Source organism: Siphateles boraxobius, unplaced genomic scaffold, assembly GCF_051911475.1.
Source record: "Siphateles boraxobius isolate OS27281-9 unplaced genomic scaffold, OSU_SipBor_1 33, whole genome shotgun sequence".
NCBI classification, from domain to species: Eukaryota; Metazoa; Chordata; class Actinopteri; order Cypriniformes; family Leuciscidae; genus Siphateles; species Siphateles boraxobius.
Genome location: NW_027508953.1, coordinates 1,560,120 through 1,583,739, shown reverse-complemented (window position 1 = coordinate 1,583,739; position 23,620 = coordinate 1,560,120). Strand labels below are relative to the sequence as shown.

General features: G+C 38.6%; 2 protein-coding genes across 2 annotated transcripts in view; one reads left to right on the top strand and one right to left on the bottom strand.

Moving 5' to 3' along the window:
• The window catches only part of bop1 (BOP1 ribosomal biogenesis factor), a 75,213-nt gene that overhangs the window by 25,366 nt on the left and 26,227 nt on the right, over positions 1-23,620 (top strand). The window lies entirely within an intron of this gene.
• scxa (scleraxis bHLH transcription factor a) lies at positions 4,925-10,993 on the bottom strand. Its single transcript, XM_077194905.1, has 2 exons — positions 10,025-10,993; positions 4,925-5,600 (listed from the first exon to the last, which is right to left on the bottom strand). Exons 1-2 carry the CDS (start codon positions 10,592-10,594, stop codon positions 5,562-5,564), a joined length of 609 nt encoding a protein of 202 aa, XP_077051020.1. The 5' UTR covers positions 10,595-10,993; the 3' UTR covers positions 4,925-5,561.

Below are 23,620 nucleotides of genomic sequence, written 5' to 3'. Positions count from 1 at the left end.
AAGAAATTAAGAACCCATAAATATTGATGTAATATTACAGTTGTACAGTAAAATAAGTTGATGATAATGATGATAATAATAATAAAAATAAATTATTATAAATGCTTGGTTTTTTTCAATTTGAATATTTTATGTAGTAGTAATAATAATCATTATTTTGAACAACAATTATAATAATTTTGTTTTATTATTATATTTATTTATTAAATATAATAATTATTTTATTATTATTTGATATATCACTATTTTTTTATTTCAACATGTTAAATCACACCCACCCTCCACCCCCCAGAAAAAAATCCTACATGTTCGAAATGACATTAGGGTGAGTGACTGATGACTGGATGTTTATATTTGGGTGAACGGTTCCTTTGCAGTAAATGATGCCTTAAAATGTTCCCAAGTAGGCAACACACTAGGTTTTGGCACAGAGCTTGTATCTCTTATTTTAGAGGCATTTTTTTCCACGTTGTGTTAAGTATTTGATGATCATGTTTTTGTACAACGAAGGTGGAAAAATAACTAAAGGAAAAAAGAAATTTGGGCCGTTACCACAGTTCAGCGTCTCTCCTCTGTTTCTGACGTAGATGTCTTCAGTCCGACTTTCTCCAGGCTTGTCCTCAAATTTTAAAACCAAAATATGCTTTTGCAGCCATGCGTGCAAACTGCTCATCATGACTTGTAGGACAGTGGAAGGAAATAAACACTCAATGGGATGTTTCGGTTAATGATATAAAGGAAAAGTCAAGCGCTTCACTCTTGTGGCTTTGATCCGATGGCTTTCTCTTCTGTTATACGACCAGAGTCGTCGTGCAGAAAAGCTTCAGGGCCTCATTAGACATTTAATTTTCAATAAATAATGACTTTCTGAATGATGTACCGGATGCTCCAGGTGGGAAACCCATTTGAAACCTATGTTGCCAGAACGCAAACTTTCCACATGCGTCCTCCAAGGTTAAAGCCCTGTGTGCGAAGATCTGCAGATTATTTATTTATCGGGGCGGTGTGGTGCAGGATTTCTTTTTTTTGTCGTCGTCGTAAGTAATGAGCGCTTGACCTTTTGACAACCTCCTTTGCGGTTTTGCCATTTTAGAAATAATGATGGGATTTATTTTTATGGCCTTTGGTGCTGTATTAGAAGTTGTGAAATTAAAAGCGGGCTCTACAGCTGCAGAACTGTCAGGTGAAGGGAATCCGCTCTTCCGGCCGACAGCATGGCACCGTCCTCGCCGGGTGAAGCGCTCTGATGCTGAACAGACGAGAACCGTGCAGCTGTCATCTGTTAGCCATCTTCCAGACGGTCTCGCGGGACCCGGGGGAGGCTGGATTATTACCCCCACGTACAGCCTTTCATGGAAAGAACTGCGTCTGCTCTGGTCATCGGCCTGCTCTGTTTTTAAACTGTTTAGGCCGGTAATGAGGGGGACAATGTGTTTTCAGGTTTCATTTGCTGATGCTTCCAATTTGTGACTTGACATTAGTGAAACTCTATCTTTTTTTTCTGTTTAGCAAGTCGCTTTGGATAAAAACGTCTGCTAAATGCATAAATTAATAGGGTAGAGTTTAAATATGCTCATGTCAAGTCACATTTATTTATGCAGTGCTTTATACAATAAAGATTGTTTCCAAGTGACTCCACAGTAATAAACAGAAAAATTACAGTGTTAATGTTGCAAAATTCATCATTTATAAAGCAGGTCTACAGAAGACAATAGTGTTATTATTCAGCTCAATTTAGGGTACTTTTAAACGGAAAAGTTTTTCCTTTGTGCTTTTGAAAAGTTCTGTACAGGCGACAGTTCTGCCAATATGATTAAAAACACTGTTTTCTGCTGCCAGGCCAGTAGTTGGCGATGTCACCTTGTAAAAAAAAAAAAAACACTACATGTCTATAGACTGAACGTGTAATCCTCATGTGCATGACGTCACTGTTTCCACAAATTCAGGTTTTTGTAGTTAACACAGAGATGATAATGGCATCATTATAATATATTGGTTATAGGAAACATCCCTTCAGTCAATGTTTTTAGATACTCGCTGTCCAACAATATAATTCAGACACTTCTAAGCAGTGACTGATTGGTAAAGCAGATTAATCGGCCGATAACTGATCATTTTATGATTATTTGTACTGGTGGATAATGGTGTCCGTTGGAGAACAGGGTTCATAGTTCCCATTGTGTCCGTTCCAAAATATACAGACCGTCTCGCCAATGAATAAACAGTTTTGGTTTTCATCTTTTTTTCTGTGAATTGAGTAAATGGTGTAAAATCAGCATTTATTTCTTGTTCACAGTTCTATGTAATTCACATTTGCTGCCATTATATATTTTTTGTATTTTTATATATATCAAATGACATGTATATTAAATATAAAATATGTATATTTTGGGATATACATTTAATGATATGATTTGATATAATTTGAGTCAAAATATGCTAAGGGCTAATGGAACAACAGCTTTAAAAAGTGATATTCACTATTATTTACTACTATTATATTCATGGGATTAAATAAAAGATGTATGTATTATATGATATTATTTAATGGGTATCAGTATTGGGTATGTCGGTTGACCACTGCGACTAGAAATCTATAATCTATATAATTTTTACTTACTTTTATTGTTGAAGTTTAATATCTTTTCTATTTAGGTGGCCATAGTTTGTTTTCTTTTTTAGTCGGTCCTCTGTTTGTAGTCTGAGACATTTCGAGCTCTACTGCAATTGAATTTCCATGAGCGACTAGAATGGTTTTTCTTTTTTAGAATCAGACAAGTGTATTTTAATGCTGACAATTATGCATTGTCAATGCTGAATACTTCCTTTGTCGTCGTTCTTCTTCTGTATGAGTGCTGATGTCTGTGGTCGCTGGATGCGAGGCCTGCGTCAGACACACAGGTAACCGGGTTCATGTGTGTGGATATGGAGCTGTTCTGTGTGTGCTGGCTGGTGAGATATGAGGGGATGACAGAATGACAGACCGGGGTGAACAGAGGGGTAAGACTCAGCGGGATGCCGACCAATGCTTTTCTTTTCGTCTTGCGTACCTCCACAACCTCATCAGAAAGATCGCATACCGCTTCATTGACAACAAACTAGTTTGATTTACTTTTAAACTGAAAACAATGGATAATGTAGTTGAAAAACCATCTCCTCTCAGCTCTCCAATAAATGTCACTCCAGAGCTTGTGCGTCTCATCGCAAGTTTTTGCGGTTCTTGCGCCAATCGTGGAGAAACTTCTTAACGGTAGATTTATTTATAAATGAAATCCAGATGGGGCGTTAAACAAAAGTTAAATAATTAGCTGTTTTTGCAATGGTCGAATTGAAATATCATTGAAGCTCATTATGAAATATCACCCATGAGCTGCTCTTTTGTGTATATTTTTTTCACCCTTAAGAAGAAGCTGAATGTTTTAGGCATTAACTACAAAAACAATCACAGGAATGCTATTATTATTATATGAACGCAATGTCTAAAGATTAATATAGAGCTCTTTTTTAGATTAGTTTAACAAAGCGGAGAGTCGTTTTAGTTCCCCGAGAGGAGAGATGATATGATTTTAGTTTGCCGAGCATGTTTTGGAAGGTGTAGAAGATGATATGCGAGTCAGAACTCTCAAGACCAAGACAAAATTTGTCCGAACTTCCTCTCACCCTTTTTTTGGCGCTGTCAGGAGTGGACGCTGCCAGGACCGCTGCCAAAAGCTTTACCTGCGAATCCCATCTGCGCCACCACACGCAACAGCTGTCTCTCTGACAGGCCTCGCTTTCTGTGCCGTCCACCTCGGTTCTGTCGTCTGTTTCACCTCACACTTCCTTCTGTCCTCTGACACACAACATCCAACCAGCACCACTAGGAACAGCGGCGTAGACACCGTTATAATGATTTTGCATTTTTTGGATAGTATTGATTTAGAATTTTGTTTGTTTTTGGCATCATTATTTGGCTGCAATCCAAAAAAGTAAGTTATCCAGGTAAAACGCCTACTTTAGGACCACGCAGTGAAATAAAACGAACACTGATCCTACTTTATCTAATTCCTATTTACCAGCTTCTGCCTTTAAGCAAATCATCATGATGGAATTTGATAAATATTCATGATCCTATAATGTTTATATCTTGCTTCTTCTTAGTTCTTAAAGACCAACAGTGACTTATAGACTAGGAGTTCCAAACTAATTCAATGTTGATTGTTAAATATATATACACACATGCATACATACACATGTATATGCGTATATGTATAAGGGGGTGTTGGGAGTACAAGACAAAACAAGCATTTAAAATAGGCCAAAACCACAAAAGAAATCAATATATGTCATTTTAAAGTGTGATTTCTAGACCTGGAAAAGTCATGTAAATTCTTCTTAATAATAATAAAATGAATATAGCGCTTTTCTATTTCTAATTTTATCTGATACAAATATTTATCCTTAAATCACGAAAATCTGGAAATATCATAGGGCCTTTGAATATTGTTGTGGACAATAGAGAGTCCTGGAGTCTAAATGTTGAGAACAACTGCTATAGATCATAAACGACTGTTCTTGCCAGTCATAGTTGCTAATACCGTAAAAATCTTAAGTATCATATCTTTTGAGTTTGTGAAATATGAGACAATATGAGTGACTCTATATGTGTTTGTATTTCTTAACCTTAGGAAGAATAAACTACATTCAGATTAAAACCAGAAAGAGAATGTGAAATTAAATATTTAGACTTGGAGGACGCGTGATGAGAGATGATCTGCAGAGATGATAAAATGAAAGTGTTGATCTTTATCTGAAGGGACTCTGTTTTTATAGCTGTATTGAGGTGTTGGTCTTAATTACAGAACTGCTTGATGGCAAAGATATTCAAACATCTTCATGACATGTTGAATCGTGCTAGAAAGAAATGCAGGTGGTTTTCACTCTGTTTGTTCATTCAGTAATTTTTAATTTAAACAATGAAGAATATATGTAATTTCCCATATTAGACATACAGTATATACTGCATTTATTGACTTTATTGTGTTTTCATAGCCAGGCTAAGTGTCTTTCGTGTTTTTGTCGAAAATAGCGTGTCACATATCAGTTTGTATCCATTCATGCCCTCGATATGAGCACGATCCGAGAATGGTTAATATAGCAGGATGGTCTGTCATTGTTTTGCTCCGTACGCTGTGTCTTCTCTGTGATCGTTTGCAACCTTGTGAATCCTATCCTCTTCTTTGAATAGTCTTTGGTGAATAGCTTTTCCTCAACTCCCTGTGGTCAAAGATAAACATTTGGTGTAGCTTGGTGTGTAAAAGCATGGAAAAGGTGGAAGTGGATGAAGTCTGTCGTGGGATGTTCAGCTCTTGTGTAGTCAAGTTGCTGCAGTCTGGTCTTTTTCCAGTCATGTTTTTTATTTTATTTTTATTTTTAATAAAAATGCTCCAGTCCAAAGGCGATTTACAAATAATTAAATATGAATTGATATTTGCATATATACACCATAACATTGCATTTGCAGTCAACAGTTTTTGTACACTGGTGATGCTAATGTTTTGTAAATCCATTCACGTCGTGGCTTAACTCCTCAGGGCTGATTTCCTCTCTCTGTCTTTGCTCTGTAATGAGAGAAAACAATCCATTAGTTACGAAAAATGTTTTGTTGTCATTTGTTAATTTCTTTTAGATCATTCATCCATCTAAAAATGTGCAAATACTTAATTTGTTTTATTTTTTTCATTTTTTCAGAGTTGTTGACTCTTGAGGGTTCATGTCTTCGTTCTCCCTGCAGGCTGTTGGTTTGGCATTAATGCGCCTGCTGTTTTTCTCCTATCACCTTTCCGTTTGCGGTAGCACGCGCACACACACCTGGCTCACATTTCCCAGTTTGCTTTGCTTAGAACAGGAGCAGATGGAATGCCATCGTTCCTGCGGCCCCCATCTGATGTAGGCGGAGTTTCTAGTCAAAATACTCAACCTTAACTGATGAAGTCAGACAGAATCCCATTTGAAAATAACCCTGACCCTCAACGTTTTCCTTTCTTTCTTTCCTTTCTTTTTTTTTTTCTAACTCCTATTTTTTTCCCCTGCCCCTCCTTTAAGTTCAGTGCCACTTTAAAGTCACCAGCACTGCACTCCAGGGATCACTTACGGCCAAACTAATAGGATTTCGCCTACATTTGCTTTTCATATCCTGTCTAACACGCCGTAAAGAAATTATTATTGCTGGAGCTTACATCCAAATGCCCAGATTGATCGTTCGCTCCCCTTGGTCTGAAGTCCTTTATAAACACATTATTTCCAAGTACTTTGGGGCGGGAAACAAATCACAGCAAATTCTCAAATATCTTTATATCAATAAATTGGTGTTCACCTCTTTTTTTCCCCCCTTCAAGCATCTAAAGGGCTCTTAACACAAATATTTGGCTTCACCTTAGGTTGACGGGTAACGTTGACAGCTTACTAAAGATCACAATGAGATCACAATGTGTGCATGCATGTATTTAGGTGTGTAATTCTAGCCTCTCGGTGGTGACAGGACCTGATAGATTATTAAAACCAGTCTTCTGTTTGCGTTAATCCCAATATATGAGTTTTGCACCCTTTGAATGCGCCATTTACACGCTTTTGATTGTTTTTATAGTGTTCTTGAGTATTTGCACAGACCTTTTTGCTGCTGCCCACAAACGAAAACACTAGTTTCCCTTCGTTTATGGTTATGAAGCGTACCGCCCCACCTGTGGTAAAGGATGACCCAATTCCAGCCCAACTTTAATTCATGTGGCTTCACTTTCCAGAAGGAATTGAAGTATTCGCATTTGGCGGTTTTATAAGATCCCGCTTTTGGCCAAATCTTTCAGGATTCATTCGAATAAAACGGCATTTTACGGAGGAAAAAATGTTGGCTCTTTAGTGTGTGCTGCTAATACTTCTAATAATTTCATATTGTGTCAAATGTTTGGGCTCCTTTTAGAGTGAAGGACTCTAAACTCTTCCATATGCTCGTAATGAGAGAAGTCTTGATAATTATCCAGAAAATATTACCCATGTTACTTCTTATTTGGTTACCATCTCAGCAGACGCCATAACTGTGAGGAAGATGTCCCATCTGCCCCAAATTTCTGAGTAGTAGTACAGTCTTGTTATGCAATCTATTCAAACTTGTGTGGTTTAGTCTAATGGGCTAGAAGATATCAAAACAATACAAAATTGGTCAATTTCTCACTCTGTCATATTTGTGGTACAGCCCTGTGCATGTAGAAAATACTAGTTAGTGCGTGAGGCAGTGACCATGAGCAAATATTGAGATTTAGTCCAAAATGAAAATAAATGCAGATAAAAATGCCAGATGAATCAAAACCTGGAAAATGTTTGGGGTAATATCTATCATTTTTATATAGACACAAATCTGTTTGAGTCTTGAGCGTCTTAGCAGACAAAAGTAGCAGTTTTCTGCCGCACGACTGTCTGTGTTTGATTTAAAAGTCTGTTTCGCCCGTTCGCTGGAGAATCTCGATGCAGCTGTCTGTTCTGTGTCAGCTTACAGACGCTTAACTTTGGCGAAAACCCGAACATTTGAATTCAGTTATACCTCTATGTCTTTCCCCTGGTGTGTGTGTGTGTTCTTTATTTCGTCTTTCTCTTTCTTTAGAAACAATAAAGCCGTGCGTTTTGGCTGAGTTATACTTTCACGGCGTAATGAGCACTAAGTAGGGGTAAAAGAGACGAGCGTGGTTTTGGAGCACCCAGACCCACTTCTGAAAGTGCACTACAAAGGCAAAGCCCGGTCTGTTTCAAATATCTGCCTGCCACTGGAATCCCGAAGACATGGGCGTACTTCTTGTTTGGACTTATAAAGATCTATCATTTCGTTTTGTACGGATTAAGGTTACTCCCTGAAACGGGAGTGTTGGCCTTTGGCCTGTTGTTGATCATAACCGAGTGGTTTCTATATGATTTTCAACAACAGTTTAACCATAAACAGTTTAGCAAGTAAAAGGAACGGCTATGTTGTGTGCATTTGTGTCAGTCTCTTTATATACTGTGTGGTTTGTACAATATTAAACATTTAAGGATTAGATTTGGATACTTAGAGATGCTCATTGAGTTACTAATTTGTGGTTAACTATTTTCTAGAGAGCAACAGTGGCCAATGTCCTATATATATATATATATATATATATATAGCCAATATTTAGCCACTGACTACATGAATTGGACACACAAGCTTGTTTGAGTTGATACTTCAGTGCAACTGAGATATTTTGTTGCAGAAAATGATTAAATAGCAGCCGATTAATTGGTCTATCAGAACTGCTAATCAGTTTTTAGGGATTCACAGGCACTTTCTTCCTCACTTTCTTGTACTTATTGTTTTTCTTGTGTATCTTAAACTTCACATTTTCATGACTGTAAGCTCAAATTGAAATTTGAGAAATTGGAATTGGCTCTCAACTGCAGGCGTATGTGCAAAGACCACTGTGTTACTTTCAGAAATCTGTGATAATCCTTCTCTGAAAGATTTACGATGTTGCAAGCAGGTTACGTGTCGTGCTTGACAGAGATATTAATTGGGCAACAAGTAAGAGACTAAGAACAACACAGGATGTTTGAGTGAAACTCTGAGGTTGGTGCACGGCTACTTGGGGGAAAATACCCTGCTGCAGATGTTCCCTAGATTCTCATGGCCTGATATATAGATCACGGGTCATTTACATTTGTATATTTATGCCTCCCATTTGCTCATTTGTCATAAATGGCCCAAACTAGGTTCGTTGTAATTCACCCGTGCGGTGCAGAGTATCCACTGCGGAATAGATTGCTGCTATTGTTGCTATTCTTTTATTGTTTATTTCCTTCGCTACAGACTTTACTTTAAAAGATCCAGAAAAAGAAAATTTTACTTATTGGCTTCTGGAAGCACTTCAGGTTTTTGAGGATTAAACACACGTTGCGGTCGTGAGATACCCTGACCAAAAATGCTCTTGTGTCATGGCGGAGTGTAATTGTCTTGAGCGTGTGTTATATTTCAACTTCTGACAGTTCTCCGCTATGCAAGTTTAAATTACAGTTTTCCCCCTGTTTTTGGTTTGGTGTCATTGTATTCCTCACAGCCAGAGTGTGATTTACGGTTTTATTTTTAATGTGCTGCGGTGTTGGCTCAACGGGCCAAGGTCAGTGTAGTCACGCTCGCCGGGGGAAGAGATGGATGATGTGTTTGTATATTACCTGACAGTCTCTTTGTTGATTGGATATTTTCCATTGGGGTACATTTAATCCGATCTTTCACTGCAGCAGTCTATGAGGTCATGGTAGCAGCGCACTCTGTAACAGAGATATCGCTCTTGATGGAAAAGGACATGTGGATGAAGTCATAACTCAGCTTCAGAGTGCTGAGGATGGTTTTCACTGTCAAACGTTATCTTGGGGATCTTAGGGAATTATCTATTACGACGCAGATTCGCTAAAAGAGGTAGTTGGCTGTTGTTGGAACATTCATGACAGACTGTTTAAAACCACTAGTTGCTCATGCTTTGGAAAACATGTACCAAATTATACCTTATCAGCTTTCTGTAGTCTTATAAGTTTTAGCAGTGCCAGTTCTAGAAGTAAGTATGATTTGAGTATTTTAACTGCTTTGTTTTGGTTAGCTAGATTTACAGAAATACTTTGCAGAAAAGAAACACACCCTTGCATCTACTTGTTTGAAAGGTATTCTAAAAAACATTTTTATTGGGCTTTCAAAAGCTAATTTACTTTTACTCTAGTTAGTTAAACAGCCTTTATTCTCTAACATTGGACATTAAGGATTTATTTTGATAGTGTCTACTGTATCTCAACTGTATCCTGACTAACCTTGCCTCAAGTCATTGCCCTCAGTGACCTTACTAGCAAAAAATAAATCAGACCCTTTCTTGTCCCTCCCTGAGGTTCAGCTGTATTTCATACCTCTCTCATTATTTCTTCAGCTTGTTTGTGGACTTGAACATGTCCAGATCATTGCACAACCTTAACGGAGAACACCTGCATGCGGCTTACTCACCATTTTCCTCTGGTTGCTGAGGCAAAACGTGCAGATCTGTTTGGGCTGCGAGTTCTCTGAGTCCCGGCTGGGTGAGCCGTGGTGGTGGTAGTAGTTTGAGGTCGAGGGTCCTCCGCTGTGGCACGGCTGGCCGTCTCCGCATGCTTCACCCACCAGGAGAACGTTTCCCAGGTGAGATATGTAACTGGATGCCAACCGTAAGGTCTCGATCTTTGACAGCTTCCGGTCGGCGGGCTCTGTGGGGATGAGAGTCCTCAATGCGGTGAAGGCCGTATTGACGCTATTGGTGCGGTCCCGCTCCCGTGCGTTGGCTGCGTTGCGTTGGCGGCCCTCGGGCAACGGACCTATAAAGCTGGCGGAAATGGGTGGTGGCCCAATCATCCGTCCGCCTCCACTTACTCCAGGTTTTCTCTTTCTTCCAACTTTAACGTCGTACCCCGAGGCGTCCAAGCGAAACGAGCGGTCGTCTGAGCCTGAGCTCTCACTACCGTTTTCATCGTCCTCCGACATCATTGAGATCTCCGAGTACAGGTATCGGCTGGGAGCCTGTCGCACCATCGTGAAAGACATTGTCAGCAGGTGCTGAAATTTCCAAACCTCTCCACACTAATCTCGATTGTTTCTTGTAAGACTCTAGAGTTCGTAATGCATGGGGTTTTTTGCTTTGGAACCAATCCTGCACTTGTTTGCACTCCGGAAAGTCCTCTGGCACAGTTGCGCTCTGGTATTACATTGCTCTGCCACTACAGACCCTTTGAATTTAGTTTTTCTTTACAATCAGAATTTGAGAATTGATCCTGAAGGGTTGAACTTGTTGTTTGTACTCACTCACATCCCATAAGCGCTTCTCTACTTGAGTTGAAATCACCGTTTTGCTTCCTCAAACACACATGCACACACTCCTCCTTCGGCTCTCTGTCCCTGTGCAGTGCTGGCTCTCCCCCTGAACAGAGACCCACGTGTGGTTTCACTGAGTGTTTCAGTATGGTTGTGCTTTATAGGTTGTGGGAGTGTCTGGTATGATTCCTCCCTCACACTCTCTCTTTCTTTCTCTCTCTCTCTCTCTCTCTCTCTCTCTCTCTCTCTCTCTCTCTTTCTCTCTCTCTCTCTCTCTCTCTCTCTCACTCACTCTGTCCATCCTTCTTTTACTGCTTATGCAAATATCCCAGCTGGCGGCTCAGGCAGGGAGCAAAGTGGTTCTATACAGCTATCAATATCAGTTTTTTTTAAACTCCCAGTTAATAATAGCCTTTCTTTTTTTCTAGCTCGCTTTAGTGGTTTGAAATCGTTCTTTCTTGCTTTCATTCTCGTTTGCTTGCTTCCTATCTAACTTTTTCGTCTTTTATTTTTCTTCTGCTTGCTTGCTTGAAGATTGCTCTTGTTTGCTTGATTTCTTTCTTTCTCTTTCTTTAATCAATCCTACTTGCTCGCTTATTCCTTCCTTCCTTAATTGATATTTAAATCATTATTGCTTTCGTTCCATTCGTTTCCTTCCTTTCTTGCTTCCTTCCTTCCTTCATTCCTTGCTTCTTTCTGTAAGATCCAGTTTAACTTTTCTGGTCCTTTCTTTGTTTTTATTTGTTTCCTCTACTGATTTTAAATATTGCCTTACTTGATTTCTTACTTTCTTTTCTTCCTTCATTTCTTTTTTCTTTCTTGCCTTGTTTGCTTGCTAGCTTTCCTTTGACACCTATCTTTTTTTCCTCCTCACTGCCTTCCACTTAATTTACAGTTATACTGCGTTTTAGAGGGACTCTTACACTCCAGGGCTTTCCGCTGGAGATCTATAAAGTGTGGGTTATTCTTCTACCCATTCTGCCTCCTCCCCTTGAACTCTCTAGCAATCAACTTATATCAGTGGTTGGTTTACAGGGACCAATGTGTCAGAGTTTTTTTCATCCGCTCTGAGTCAGTGACTCCAGTAGCTAGATGGACCCTATTGTCCATGAAGATGAGTTGGTTGTCTCATACTTAAACACATTGCGTTTTGTCTGGCTGGACTTGTTTAGTCACGGGAGAGAAATGGCAACATAACATCATCCAGCGGTCTATAACTCAGATTGTAGCACCTGTTCCTCTCTCAGTCCTGAAAAAAAATCAGTTTATGATGAAATGAAGATAAGCCCTCTGAGAAATGGAGTTTAGTCATGTTGTTTTTTGAGGGAGAGATATACTGTATCTTTCTGAGGATAATGTTAAAGAAATTTATATGACCTTGCATGGTTTTACTATGGAAGCTTGAAAAAGTTGTGTGAACCTGTTATAAGTTCTGTCACGGTTTTGTTACTTTATAGCTGGTATTCATTAAAAATATTGTTCCCAAAACATTGTTTAAATGTTCAAATATTGACTTTACTATCCTTATAGGTTTTATTGAAGGACAATAACACAAGAACACCATGCTCATTCTCCCAGAACAGAAAATAAAGCACACGGGTTAGACAAGTTCACAGGTCTTTTCTCATCCTAATGTTTTCTTTAGTTGTAAAGGTGAATAAAAGAGGCACAAGGTAAAATAAATAAATAAATAAACGATTTGCATTTCTTTACAATTAGGGGTGCGCCGATCCGATACTCCGTATCGGTATTGCTCCGATACTACAAATATTTGCCGGATCGGGTATCGCCAGACGAGACCATCCAAATCCGATACGATATTGTAGCCTACGAATGTTATTGTTATACAACGCAAAAGGCACAAAAACATTATAAAGCGCTATAATGTTTCCGTGTACTATATTCCAAGTTTTCTGAAGCCATTACATATAGTTTAATGTGAGGTACAGATTTAAATCTCCATTCAGCGTCAAACAGCACTCGGGTAAAACAGTCAACATGATGAAACACTCTCCAAGATGAGTCAATGTTCTTATTATTATACTGTAGATCTGTAGATAAAGGTCTATGGTTTGCATAAAAGGACTTTAACGTGCTGGAGTTTCACATGTTACTTTCTACCGGGTGTCTGTTAGATCACAACACAACTCCTCAGTGAACACAACACTGGAGTAGAGAGCGATACAATTGCTCTTCACGCGCACATTAACTGAAATTTAAAACTGTTAAAAGGCTCAAACTAATGAATAAATAAAGAAGTATATGTATATCTTGCTTTTGTGCTTTGAACTTTTCAATGCGACGTGCTGTGCGCCGTGACTCCATGTTGCTTCGAGCGCATCGTTCTGCGCACGGGATGCGCATAAGTGTTTCGTGCCGCTCTGAATTGGAGGCTTTCATATTACAATACTTTTGCGCAATGGCAGTTTATTGATAGCCTTAGTTATTCTCTCCAATCTATCATATGTTGCTGCTTCATTAAAAAGTTGCGCTTAAAATTTAAAAATAATTGTCTTTTAATTATATAGTATATATTTTGTCTGTATACTGTTTTACAAAGTAAGGAAAATGTTTAAGTCAAGCTTTGATGCCTTTAACAAAAGAATAATCACAGTCTCTTCCCCACAGTGAGGCATACAGATACAGTTTATTAGGTAATTTGGCACTGTTTTTTTAATTATTATTTTAGTATCGGATCGGTATCGGCCAATACTGAGTCCCAGGTATCGGAATCGGTATCGGAGGCAAAAAAGGCGGATCGTGCCACCCCTATTTACAATGCGACCATTTGATGGATTTTAAAGGCACCCATTGATGTCATTATAATTTCCACTCCTATTTACCCTTTGGAAAATATTAAGATATGAATGGTGGCTTGTCATTTCCCCCCCTTCATTTTCTCTAGATTTCATATATTTGACATTAGCTCCAGACTAGTCTGGCGGCGTAATGATGTGGCTTTCGTACCATTTCTCTGCAAATGATGGCTTGAGATGGAGATGATGAAAAAGAAGTTTTGAGGACGTGGTAAATCCATATTAATGGCGTCTCGTGTTTAGTCTCTTTGAACCGCAGCCTCATTAATAAGTGATGCGAGTTAAAGGCCAGACAGGATATCTGATTTCCGGCGTTTGCTCGTGGTCAAACCCGCAAGAGAGGCAGATCCTCTCAAACCTTCGTTTCTGTACTTTTAAGGTCTCATTTTTGGGACTTTTTAATCTGTTGTTTATTATTAATTGTGGTGATACCTACATTTCAAGCTAGACTATACACTCTTTTCCTTCTTAAGGAGAATTTATTCATTCATTTATTCCCCGGACAGCCATTTGAAACCCATCGTCATGAAGAACAGGAACGTAACACTTAACACCTGAAACTTGCTTTCTCTTTAAATTTAAGATGGAAAACCTTCCCAGTCTGTAGGGGCATGGAGCCTTTGTGTTTCATGTTTTCATTAATGAAAACGGCTTTGTTAATGGCTGCTGTGAGTGAAGAGATTTATATTGCTTTGAGTGGGAGAGCACTCTTTAATTTTATTCTTGTAAAAGGGAATTTTGACCTGGTTTAACTAGCAGCAGTAAATCACTAGTTTAGTTTTTAACACAATTGTATTGAAATAATGTTTTCCGCATGTCGAAACATGTACGATTATCCTGTTCTGAATGGACTTTTCCTCTTCTTTTTTTTTTAGGGTAATTGAAATAAAACCTTAAAGATGTTTTTTTCCCTCCTTGAAACCAATTTTGAAGTAGAATAGCTTTACCAGTCACTAGTCAGACGTATTCTCTCCCCAGACTGAAAAGTATCAGTTGCACGTCTGCAAAGATTGTGTCTTCGTTAAGAGGCGAGCAAGCCCTTCACTATGAAAGAGTCTCCATTTTGAAGTCTCCAATATTGTGCATGTGCTTGCTTCTGATGCAAACTAATCAACAAATCAGTTAATTTCGTTCAAAATCATTTGTATGGTATTTATAAATTGCTTCTAAGAAATTTGTTTAGGAGTCAAACTGTGAAGTGAGTGACATATTAGAAATATAACATGATACAGCTATATGAAAATTAAGTGACATTTTACACGGAGGCTTTTGTGGATGTTTATGAATCGTGAGTTGACTCTATAAATTGTTTTATCATTGAAATCAACCACCTAAATGATTAGCTATATTCTTCAAGTGCTTGCATTGCTTAAAGCGGTGCCAATATAACCATTTTCTGATCCTGCCGATCTTTTAAAAGACATGTTTTTCCTCTGCACTTGATGCAAAGGTTTTTTTAAGCTTATATTTAGCCGGAAAAAAGTGTTTTTATCGTTGTACGCAATAGAGAAAGATGCTCATTGCATGAAATATTAATGTCTTTTAGTGCCACAGACAGGACCGCAATGACACAGCGATATTTCTTTCCTGACTCCAGCTGCGACCTTTCAGTCATTAAAAGAAAACCTCACCGCGGCAGTCCGTATATCCCGGGACGAGTCATTACAGGAATCGGGTCATAACGTGACAACATTCATTAGGGTCGACCGAGACCACAGAAGAGATGGAATGTCTCGCTACCTCATAAAGATCGACCTCTGGGGTAACGAATGACAACGCTCGTTATCTCGCCGTCACGCGGGGCCCGGCCTGCTTTAAGACGAGGAACAGCATCCCATCTGACTGCCATTAGCTCCCACTGACCTCCTCTGGTGCTCTGCAACATCTAATCCAGCCTCCACCCCCCCAGTCCCCCCGTCTGGAGAAAAACGCTTTCTGGGCTCTGCTCCTCTCAGGCTGCAGAGTTTTTGGTGTTTGGTTAAACACCCAAGGTGCACCAAACTGTGATGGGCTGCTCGGATCCGTAAGCTTGTGAGTGGATTTGTCTGGACGGGGTCACGTCCTGGAAAAGAGCCCCTGTATCGCTTTCAGACCGGCACAGGCCGCTTAATCTAAGCCAGACGGGATCTGGCTCACGAAACTACTGAGGTCACCGCGGTGATGACTTCAGTTAATTTATTCAAAAGAGAAGGCGGGGTTATATAAAGGGGAAAAAAATAAAAGTAATTAGACCAGCCGAGGCCTTTGTACTTATGTCGAAATTGCTCTTATTGTGACTTTTTCCATTGTTAAAGCGCTCCTGCCATGTTCTTTTTTTATGACGTGTTTTCTCTAGGGTACATTTACTGTGTGTAAAGCATATAAACAGGCCGAAACTACAGAGACTCTTGAGTTTGTTTCTTCCATTGTAATATGAAGGCCGGAAGATCTAATTGAGAGCAGTTTATACACGTGCATTTTATACACGTTCACCGACTCAGCTATGTTTGTCAAGACCTGCTGTTCTTTGCTTTTGCCCAGATTTGTTGTTCAGTTTTGTTTTGTGCTCACAAATTGGGGCCTTTTAGTAGATGCATTTCTGCATCAAGTCTAGTATCAAGAGTAAAATCAATGTGAATTGGCTGTGTAGCCCATCTTAATTCTGTGTTTTGACCCATTTCTGGGTGACAAAGGAACTGACTGGATGGTTGAAAGTGGCGTTGTGTTGCAGAATGCAGTCCAAAAGGAGCCCCAAAATCGTACCCGGTATAGTTCACTAATGAATATTTAAATGTTTGTATGAGTGTTTGTACTTCATCAGTTGTTCCACATCTTTTTCTGTTTTTATTTTTGAGAGTGCTTGCTTTTATTGACGATTTAATATGCTTTTTTTACAACTCAAAATGAAGTGAGCAGCAAATGTGAAAAGTGCTGCGTTTTGGAGAGCTCTTTGGGCCTCGCTCACTTTCTCATATTCCTTACGCAGGATGCTTGGGTTTGGGTATTATTCCATGATCATTTTCCAATTTTGATTTTTCCAGCGAGCTGTTAGCGGTGGATGTTAGCGGCATCCTAATGGCCTGCGCGCAGCTGCCACTCAGCCACATTCACGCGCACAGGGATGCGGTGCGCTAACACGTCTGCACGCATTCCTGCCTCAGACGCATGGCCCTGTTTGGATGGACCTCATGGAAAGTGTGGAGGTGGCAGCGTTCCACTGCGGAGTTTGAGTTTACTGGGATTATAAATGATCCCATTAGAGGGAAATGCAAACCTGCATTTGTGGGGAGGAGACGCAGGCTGCTCCGTCTGCAAATGGCTTGTCGCTCAGTGGCCCGTGCCGAGCGGGTAAGCCGTGGAACCGCTTCCATAAATCCCGGTCTTAAGCAGTTCTCCTTTCCGATGCCGTGCCTGCCCATCGAGAATGAGCGTCTCCCTGCGTTTAACGCCCTCCATCAAATCAACGCTGCTACTGGAAAATATTCAGTGCCAGCATGAATTCATAAATCAAGTTACTTAATGCACCTAAATGCATTATTGAATTTGAAATGGCCACTTTTTCAATTTCAAGCTAGATTTTCTAAAAGGTCCCTGGAGAATTTTACAGATTGATCGATGTTATAAATGCACCAGTTTTTAGAGGTGAGAGCAAAGCAAACATTAGAAATGTACAGGTGTTTCACCACAGAGGCCTTGCTGATTTGCAAAAGAGAGTCAGATCTGTGCATAGAAGTAAAATGCTCTTTTTACTGCAATTCTGTTTATTGGATTCCCCCAACAGATTCAAATCTGAGTCTCTCTCATGCTCACCGAAACCTTGACATCCTTATATCTCTAAGTGTGTTGCAGTTATGTAAAGTCAAATAAAAGTGTATCAATCTCTGACGTATTTCTGTTTTGAGTATCACAGTTTCGGTTAAGTATGCATTTACATTTCAATTTATGTGTTTGGCAGATGCTTGATCCAAAGTGACTTACATTAAATTCAAGCTATGCTTCTTTTTTTTCCTTTTTTTTATCATGCATTTCCTTGGGAATCAAACCAATGACCATTGTAATGGTCATGCTCTACGGTTCGAGCTACAGGAAGGCTTTGCATTAAAAGTATTGCAACCTGTTAATGTTGCTATCTGTCTCCCAGTAGCATAAAATGGTTTAAAACGCTCATTATTGCTGCAGTTTGGTGCCACTAATGGTATAGAAATTACAAAGTTCATCTGTTGTCATCAGCAATGTTTTCGTGCCATGTTAAAATGAAAACCTTAAAATTCTGCTTTCAGGAATGAAATCGTAATGTTTGAGAATAATCTCATAGAAAGCCATGCTTTTTCTTATGAGGTTTTTTTCAAGATTGTGTCTGTCAGTGTTGGTGGTCAGTCAATCTCTTAGTAAAAACAAGGTTCTCGTCGTCCCTCTGAACTCTCACTGCCATTCATCTGACAAACGTGATTTTGGTGGGAGACTTACAGGTGCTGTATCACCCGAGATCGGCCTGGTCAACCAGACACATCCATAAACGTCTGAAGTATCAAACACACTTTCCTAATAGACCTTCTCTGCTTGTACAGGGACTCCGACCGCAAACCCTGCAGTCAATACGCCACATCCGTAAGCCTCCTTCAGCTGTTTAAGGCATTATCAGAGACTGGATATAATATATGTTTTTAATAACCGTCCCTTTTAACGTGTTGATTCACGCTGGATGATTACTTTCACTAGCTGTCATGGGAAAACCTGGCTGCCACCGTATCAGGCATTTCGGGGTCATCGCTGCGCTGTAAATGTGCAGTTTGTTTGGTATCCGTCGACAGGAACATCTTTGGATGGCGACATGACGTTTTGACTCTCCGTAGATGAGTTGAGAAGCGAAGAAGTGGTTTGAGAAATAAAGCTGATAGGCTGGTCTACAGAAGATCATCCAGCAGAGTCTGACCGCAGCGTATCTGCTGTGGAGGACACAAGTGCGTAGAGGGACCAGAGTGATATTTGCTTGCTCATTTATTGACTCATTCAGTTTATTTGTTTACTTATGTATTTTTTTTATATTCTATTCATTCAATTAATTTTAATTTTATTTACTTTTTTCATTAGTTGTTTACTTTACTCTTATCTATTGAGGTTTTTATTATATTTATTATTAATGTAATTATTTTTAAAAATATTTATTTTTCCATGTGTACTTTTTTATGTATTCATTTACTTTATTCTCTACTCCATTTATATATTTATTTTATTGTTCTTTTCTTCAGTCATTTATTTATTTATTTATTCGTTATTTCTTAATACATTCTTTCATTTATAATTATTAATATTTATCATTCATTTACTTTATTAATTTATCTGTTGATTTATTTTATTTACCTATTTTATTTATTTACTTATTTTTTATTATTCATTAACTTTACACTTTATTGAAGTTTTCAATTAATTTACTCATTCATTTCATTCAATTATGTATTATTATTTTGTCCAAAATTTTTTTAACTTTTTTAATGCATTAACGCATCAATCATTAACAGCAATGATTTATTTTCTATGCATTTATGTACTTATTCTTTTATTTATTATATTATTTGATCTAACCTGGGACTAAAACATGGGCGATAACGTGATTTTCTGCCAGCCAGACTGGCCCCAAACAGTTGTGTAAAAGATGAGCTGCAGATGTTTTTGGGCACATAGTGTGACTTAGTATTGCAAATGAAAGCGGACTCCTTTCTTTTTCTTTTTTCTTTTTTTTAAACCCTTTTCGAGAATACATATATATATTTTCCTTCGCACTTCCAGGATTCGGTCAGGCAACCGAGCGGGAATGCTTCACTTCCAGGCATGCGGTTCCCGCTCCAAAAACAACTTCCATTCAGTGCTCCCAAATGACAGCACGCTGGTGGGATGGTTTGCGCTCTGGCTTTAAGCACAGGAGAAATGCGGAAAGAAGAGTAGAGCAGAAGAAAAATGAATGAGTTGCTGTAGCTGCGATTCTGCACCTTCATCAAGCAGCTCGGTCTTCTGCCATATGGATTACGGCTCATCCTGACTCACACACGAAAGCCTGACCTGAATCACTCTTACTGACACTGGGAGGATGCAACTTTGTCCCATGAGCCCGTTCTGTTCGACTTCAAACGCCAATCCGAGCGTAGGCCTGACTCGCTCTGGCAGCGCGGCGACCGGTGACGTAGCATTCTCAACAAGCGTATAGTTTCCATTCTGCGGAAAGACGCCGTGTCCCGTGTCATTATTCCAGTGTGTTTTGCTCCTGTTAGAGATCTGCGATTTCTGTTTTGTGTCAGGAGGCAGTTCTCTGCGGCTTGGATCCGTCTGCTGGAAATGGGCATTGAACCCTTTGATGCATTTGGTAGCATTGAGCCGTCTGCTCTTTACTTGTCTAGACGGCTTCAGGTTGAGTAAAGTGACTTGTCATCTTTTTTTAATTTTTTTCATTCGAGGTGAAGGAGCGGTAGGTCCTCTCATGACATAATGACCTGCCAGACAGACCAAACCTAAAATTAAAAAGATATTTATATATTTATACATTTATATTTATATATATATATTTATATATATATATATATATATATATATATATATATATATATATATATATATATATATATATATATATATATATATATATATATATATATATATATATATATATATATATATATATAAAGTTATCAGCCATGTTTTAGGCACAGGTTATATTAAATAATTGAATAAATAAAATAATAAGTACATAAATACATAGAAAATAAATCATTAACTTAAATAAAATGATAAATAATAGAAAATAAAAGTAAATGAATGATTCAAAGAAAGAGTAAATAAATGAAAAAGTAAATTTATTTTAGATGCATTTATTTTTTTAATTAGGATTGAAAAAGACTAACTTTTTTGTTTCTATAAATTGGGAAAAAATATATACACTTTATTTGCATATTTACATAGAATTACATATAACTTATCAAATCTAATTGTGTATATATATTTTATTAATATAAATGTATTTGTTAAATTAAAGATCTTTTTTATTTTGTTTTAAATAAGACAAGTTTGAAAGTTCAATGCTGTAATTCCAAGGATGTTCCATAAGCCTGATTTTCAGATGTTTTGGCCATTATGTTATGGCTAGGTGGCTGATTTTGAAGTATTTTAGTTATTCACATCTCTAACCATAATACCCTAGTGTTTGGAGGACTTCAGTCCTGATAACCCTGTGTTGATTCGGATTCTTTCAGGCTTAATAGAGCAGTGGACCAGCTGGGTTGTTCATTTGCACAAGTACGAGTGTCTTTTGTGCCACTTCCCGATCCCCTACCCTTCTTTTCCCCATCATATCCATCTTTTTACCATTCCTATCAACAAAAGTATCAGGAACTCTTCAGCCTCAACCTCATTTCCATTCATTCCCCTGCACATTTATGCACTATCACACCTCTTAGACCACACGGATCTGTTTTGCTAAGTCTTGGAAAATACACCATCACTTTTGAGTAGGTTCTAACACCGCATATCTGTTCTGGTTTACCTCTGCATGAGGTAAAGTACAGACTAGTTTAAATACACATTCTCCTTTATTCAAACAAACCGTTCTTGTGGAATTATTTTGAATACTGTTTGTTTTGCCATATTATTTGACCTCATTACGAAAGATGAAGTCACAACCTTCGCAAATTCCATGTGCATTTCCATGGATGTTCCCGCAGCCAAGGAATTCCGCCACCGTGAGGCAAAGGTCAACTGTGTCGAGGAGCGGAAAATGTGAGCGATACTCCTGAAAGACAGACCTGTGGATTTTCCTTCAGCTTCTCTGACAGCACCACCAACTTTATTTTTACCCACAGCTCTGGCCGAGCGGATTACGGATATCACGGAGAGAACTGCCTCTTTTACCCTGTTATTATTGGGGTATTTGAGGACTCATAACCTGTTTTGATGGATTAACCTGTCATGCAGCTGCCACCACGCGTCTTGACGGGCCGATGCCTCTTTGGCCTGTGAACCCGAGGAACCCCACAGAGAGCCGCGTCCTTTCCAAAAGCAGGCCACCTGCTTGAGTCGTCCGTTTAATGATCAGACGCGTTCAATCATTCACCGCTGGAGCTCTCAGCAACCTGTGTCTGCACGCTGACTGACACCAAACTCAACGTTGCGGAGCTGCCTTCAAGGAATAGTGCATGGAAATGTGCTGCTGCTTCACAAACTACAAGAAAAGCACTATAAACGTAGTCCATATGACTCTTCTGCAATGTTTCAACTCTTCCTCAGGGATGTTATCGCTAACTAAAATTAAATCTGTAATATTCCTTTATTTACCAGTACTAAAATAACTAAAACTGAAATAAAAAGGAATAAAAACTATTTAGACATTTTGTATACAAAAATGACACGCACAACGAAATTACTTAAGTGTTCAAATTAAAACACAAAATACTAAAATCTAACTCAAAATATATTAAAAAAGGTAACTTTACAATGTCACATTTCTTAACATTAACTAACTATGAACAAAAAATGAACAGCAAAAAATGTTAATGTTTACAGTGCATTAACTAATGTTAACACATACAACTTTTGATTTTAATAATGTATTAGTACATGCTGAGATTTACACTGATTAATAAATGCCATAGAATTATTGTTCATTGTTAATTCATGTTAACTAATGTTAATGACACCGTATAGTAAAGTGTCTGCAAAAAAATATCTTATACTAAAATAACACTGTTCTTCTGAAGTTGTACGATTGTTTCATGTGCAATTTCTTATTTTATATATAGTCTGTTCTTATCAACCCAAAGCTCTGAAGTCTCATCTGTTTTAATTTTTGTATTAATTGTTAATGTGTCTTTCAAAAGGAAAATCACGTAAAGTACGTTTCAAAAGGAAAATCACGTAAAGTACGTTTCTTGGGAATCAAAGCCATGATCTGTTGCCGGCAGTAATGCAGAGCAGTTTTATTAAATCTAACTACACAACACACAGCATTCAGGTTTGCATCAGTGCTACACAAAACACTGGTGCATTTCCCTCGTTGCAGGCGGATTAGTGAGCTCTGCTTCTCAGTGAGGTTTGTGGCTCTCAGTGTGGCCTAATTCTGCGGCTCTCCAGGGTCTCTCAGGCCCCTTTACGAGTGTCCCTCGTGAAAATCTGGGGGGTCATGTTCACTCTGTGGCCTGTGAAACGTGTGAAATCAAGGGGCACCTCTGTGAGAGGCGGACCTGCTCTGTTTGATGTTGTCCTGTAAAGAATCCGTTTCATGGGTGAGGCGTCCTAGCAGAGACATCGTAAAGCATAAAACATTACCTCATCACAATCTGCACTTCCTTTTTTTTTTCTCTCTGCTTTTTGTTGGCCTGCTTTTATGCATATTGATAGTATTGTATATGGGATATGTATAGGGTGTGCTGGAGGAGACTTTACAGAGTGCTGGACTCTTGCATTGTCAATACAAGGTCTTGACCAAAAATGTATGCACCTTGATGGAAATAAAAGAGGTGCATCAATGTTTGGTCAAGATCTTGTATTGACAATGCAAGAGTCCAGCACTCTGTTAAGTCTCCTCCAGCACATCCCAAAGACTTTCAATACATTCAAGATATTGACTCAAGCTCCTCCCAACCATTCTTTCACAATCTGAGCCTGATGAATCTTGACATTGTTATCCTGAATATGGCCATGATGTGTCTTTCTACATGGTTGTTTAAGAAAAGAAATCTCTACACTCCATCAATTAGGGTTAGAAGAACTGTTGCCTAACATATAACATGCTAGAAACATATTAATCACTGCAATAATACAATCATTGACTCTTAAGTATTTGCCTGTTTAAATCCAAACAGCGCCTTTTTTTTTTCTGAGCAGTGTATATTATTTCTCACAACCACTTCAATGCATAAGAGGAACAGTAAAAATGCCCCTGAAGCAGGTTTTTACGTGTATGAACCTTAAAAGTGGAGTA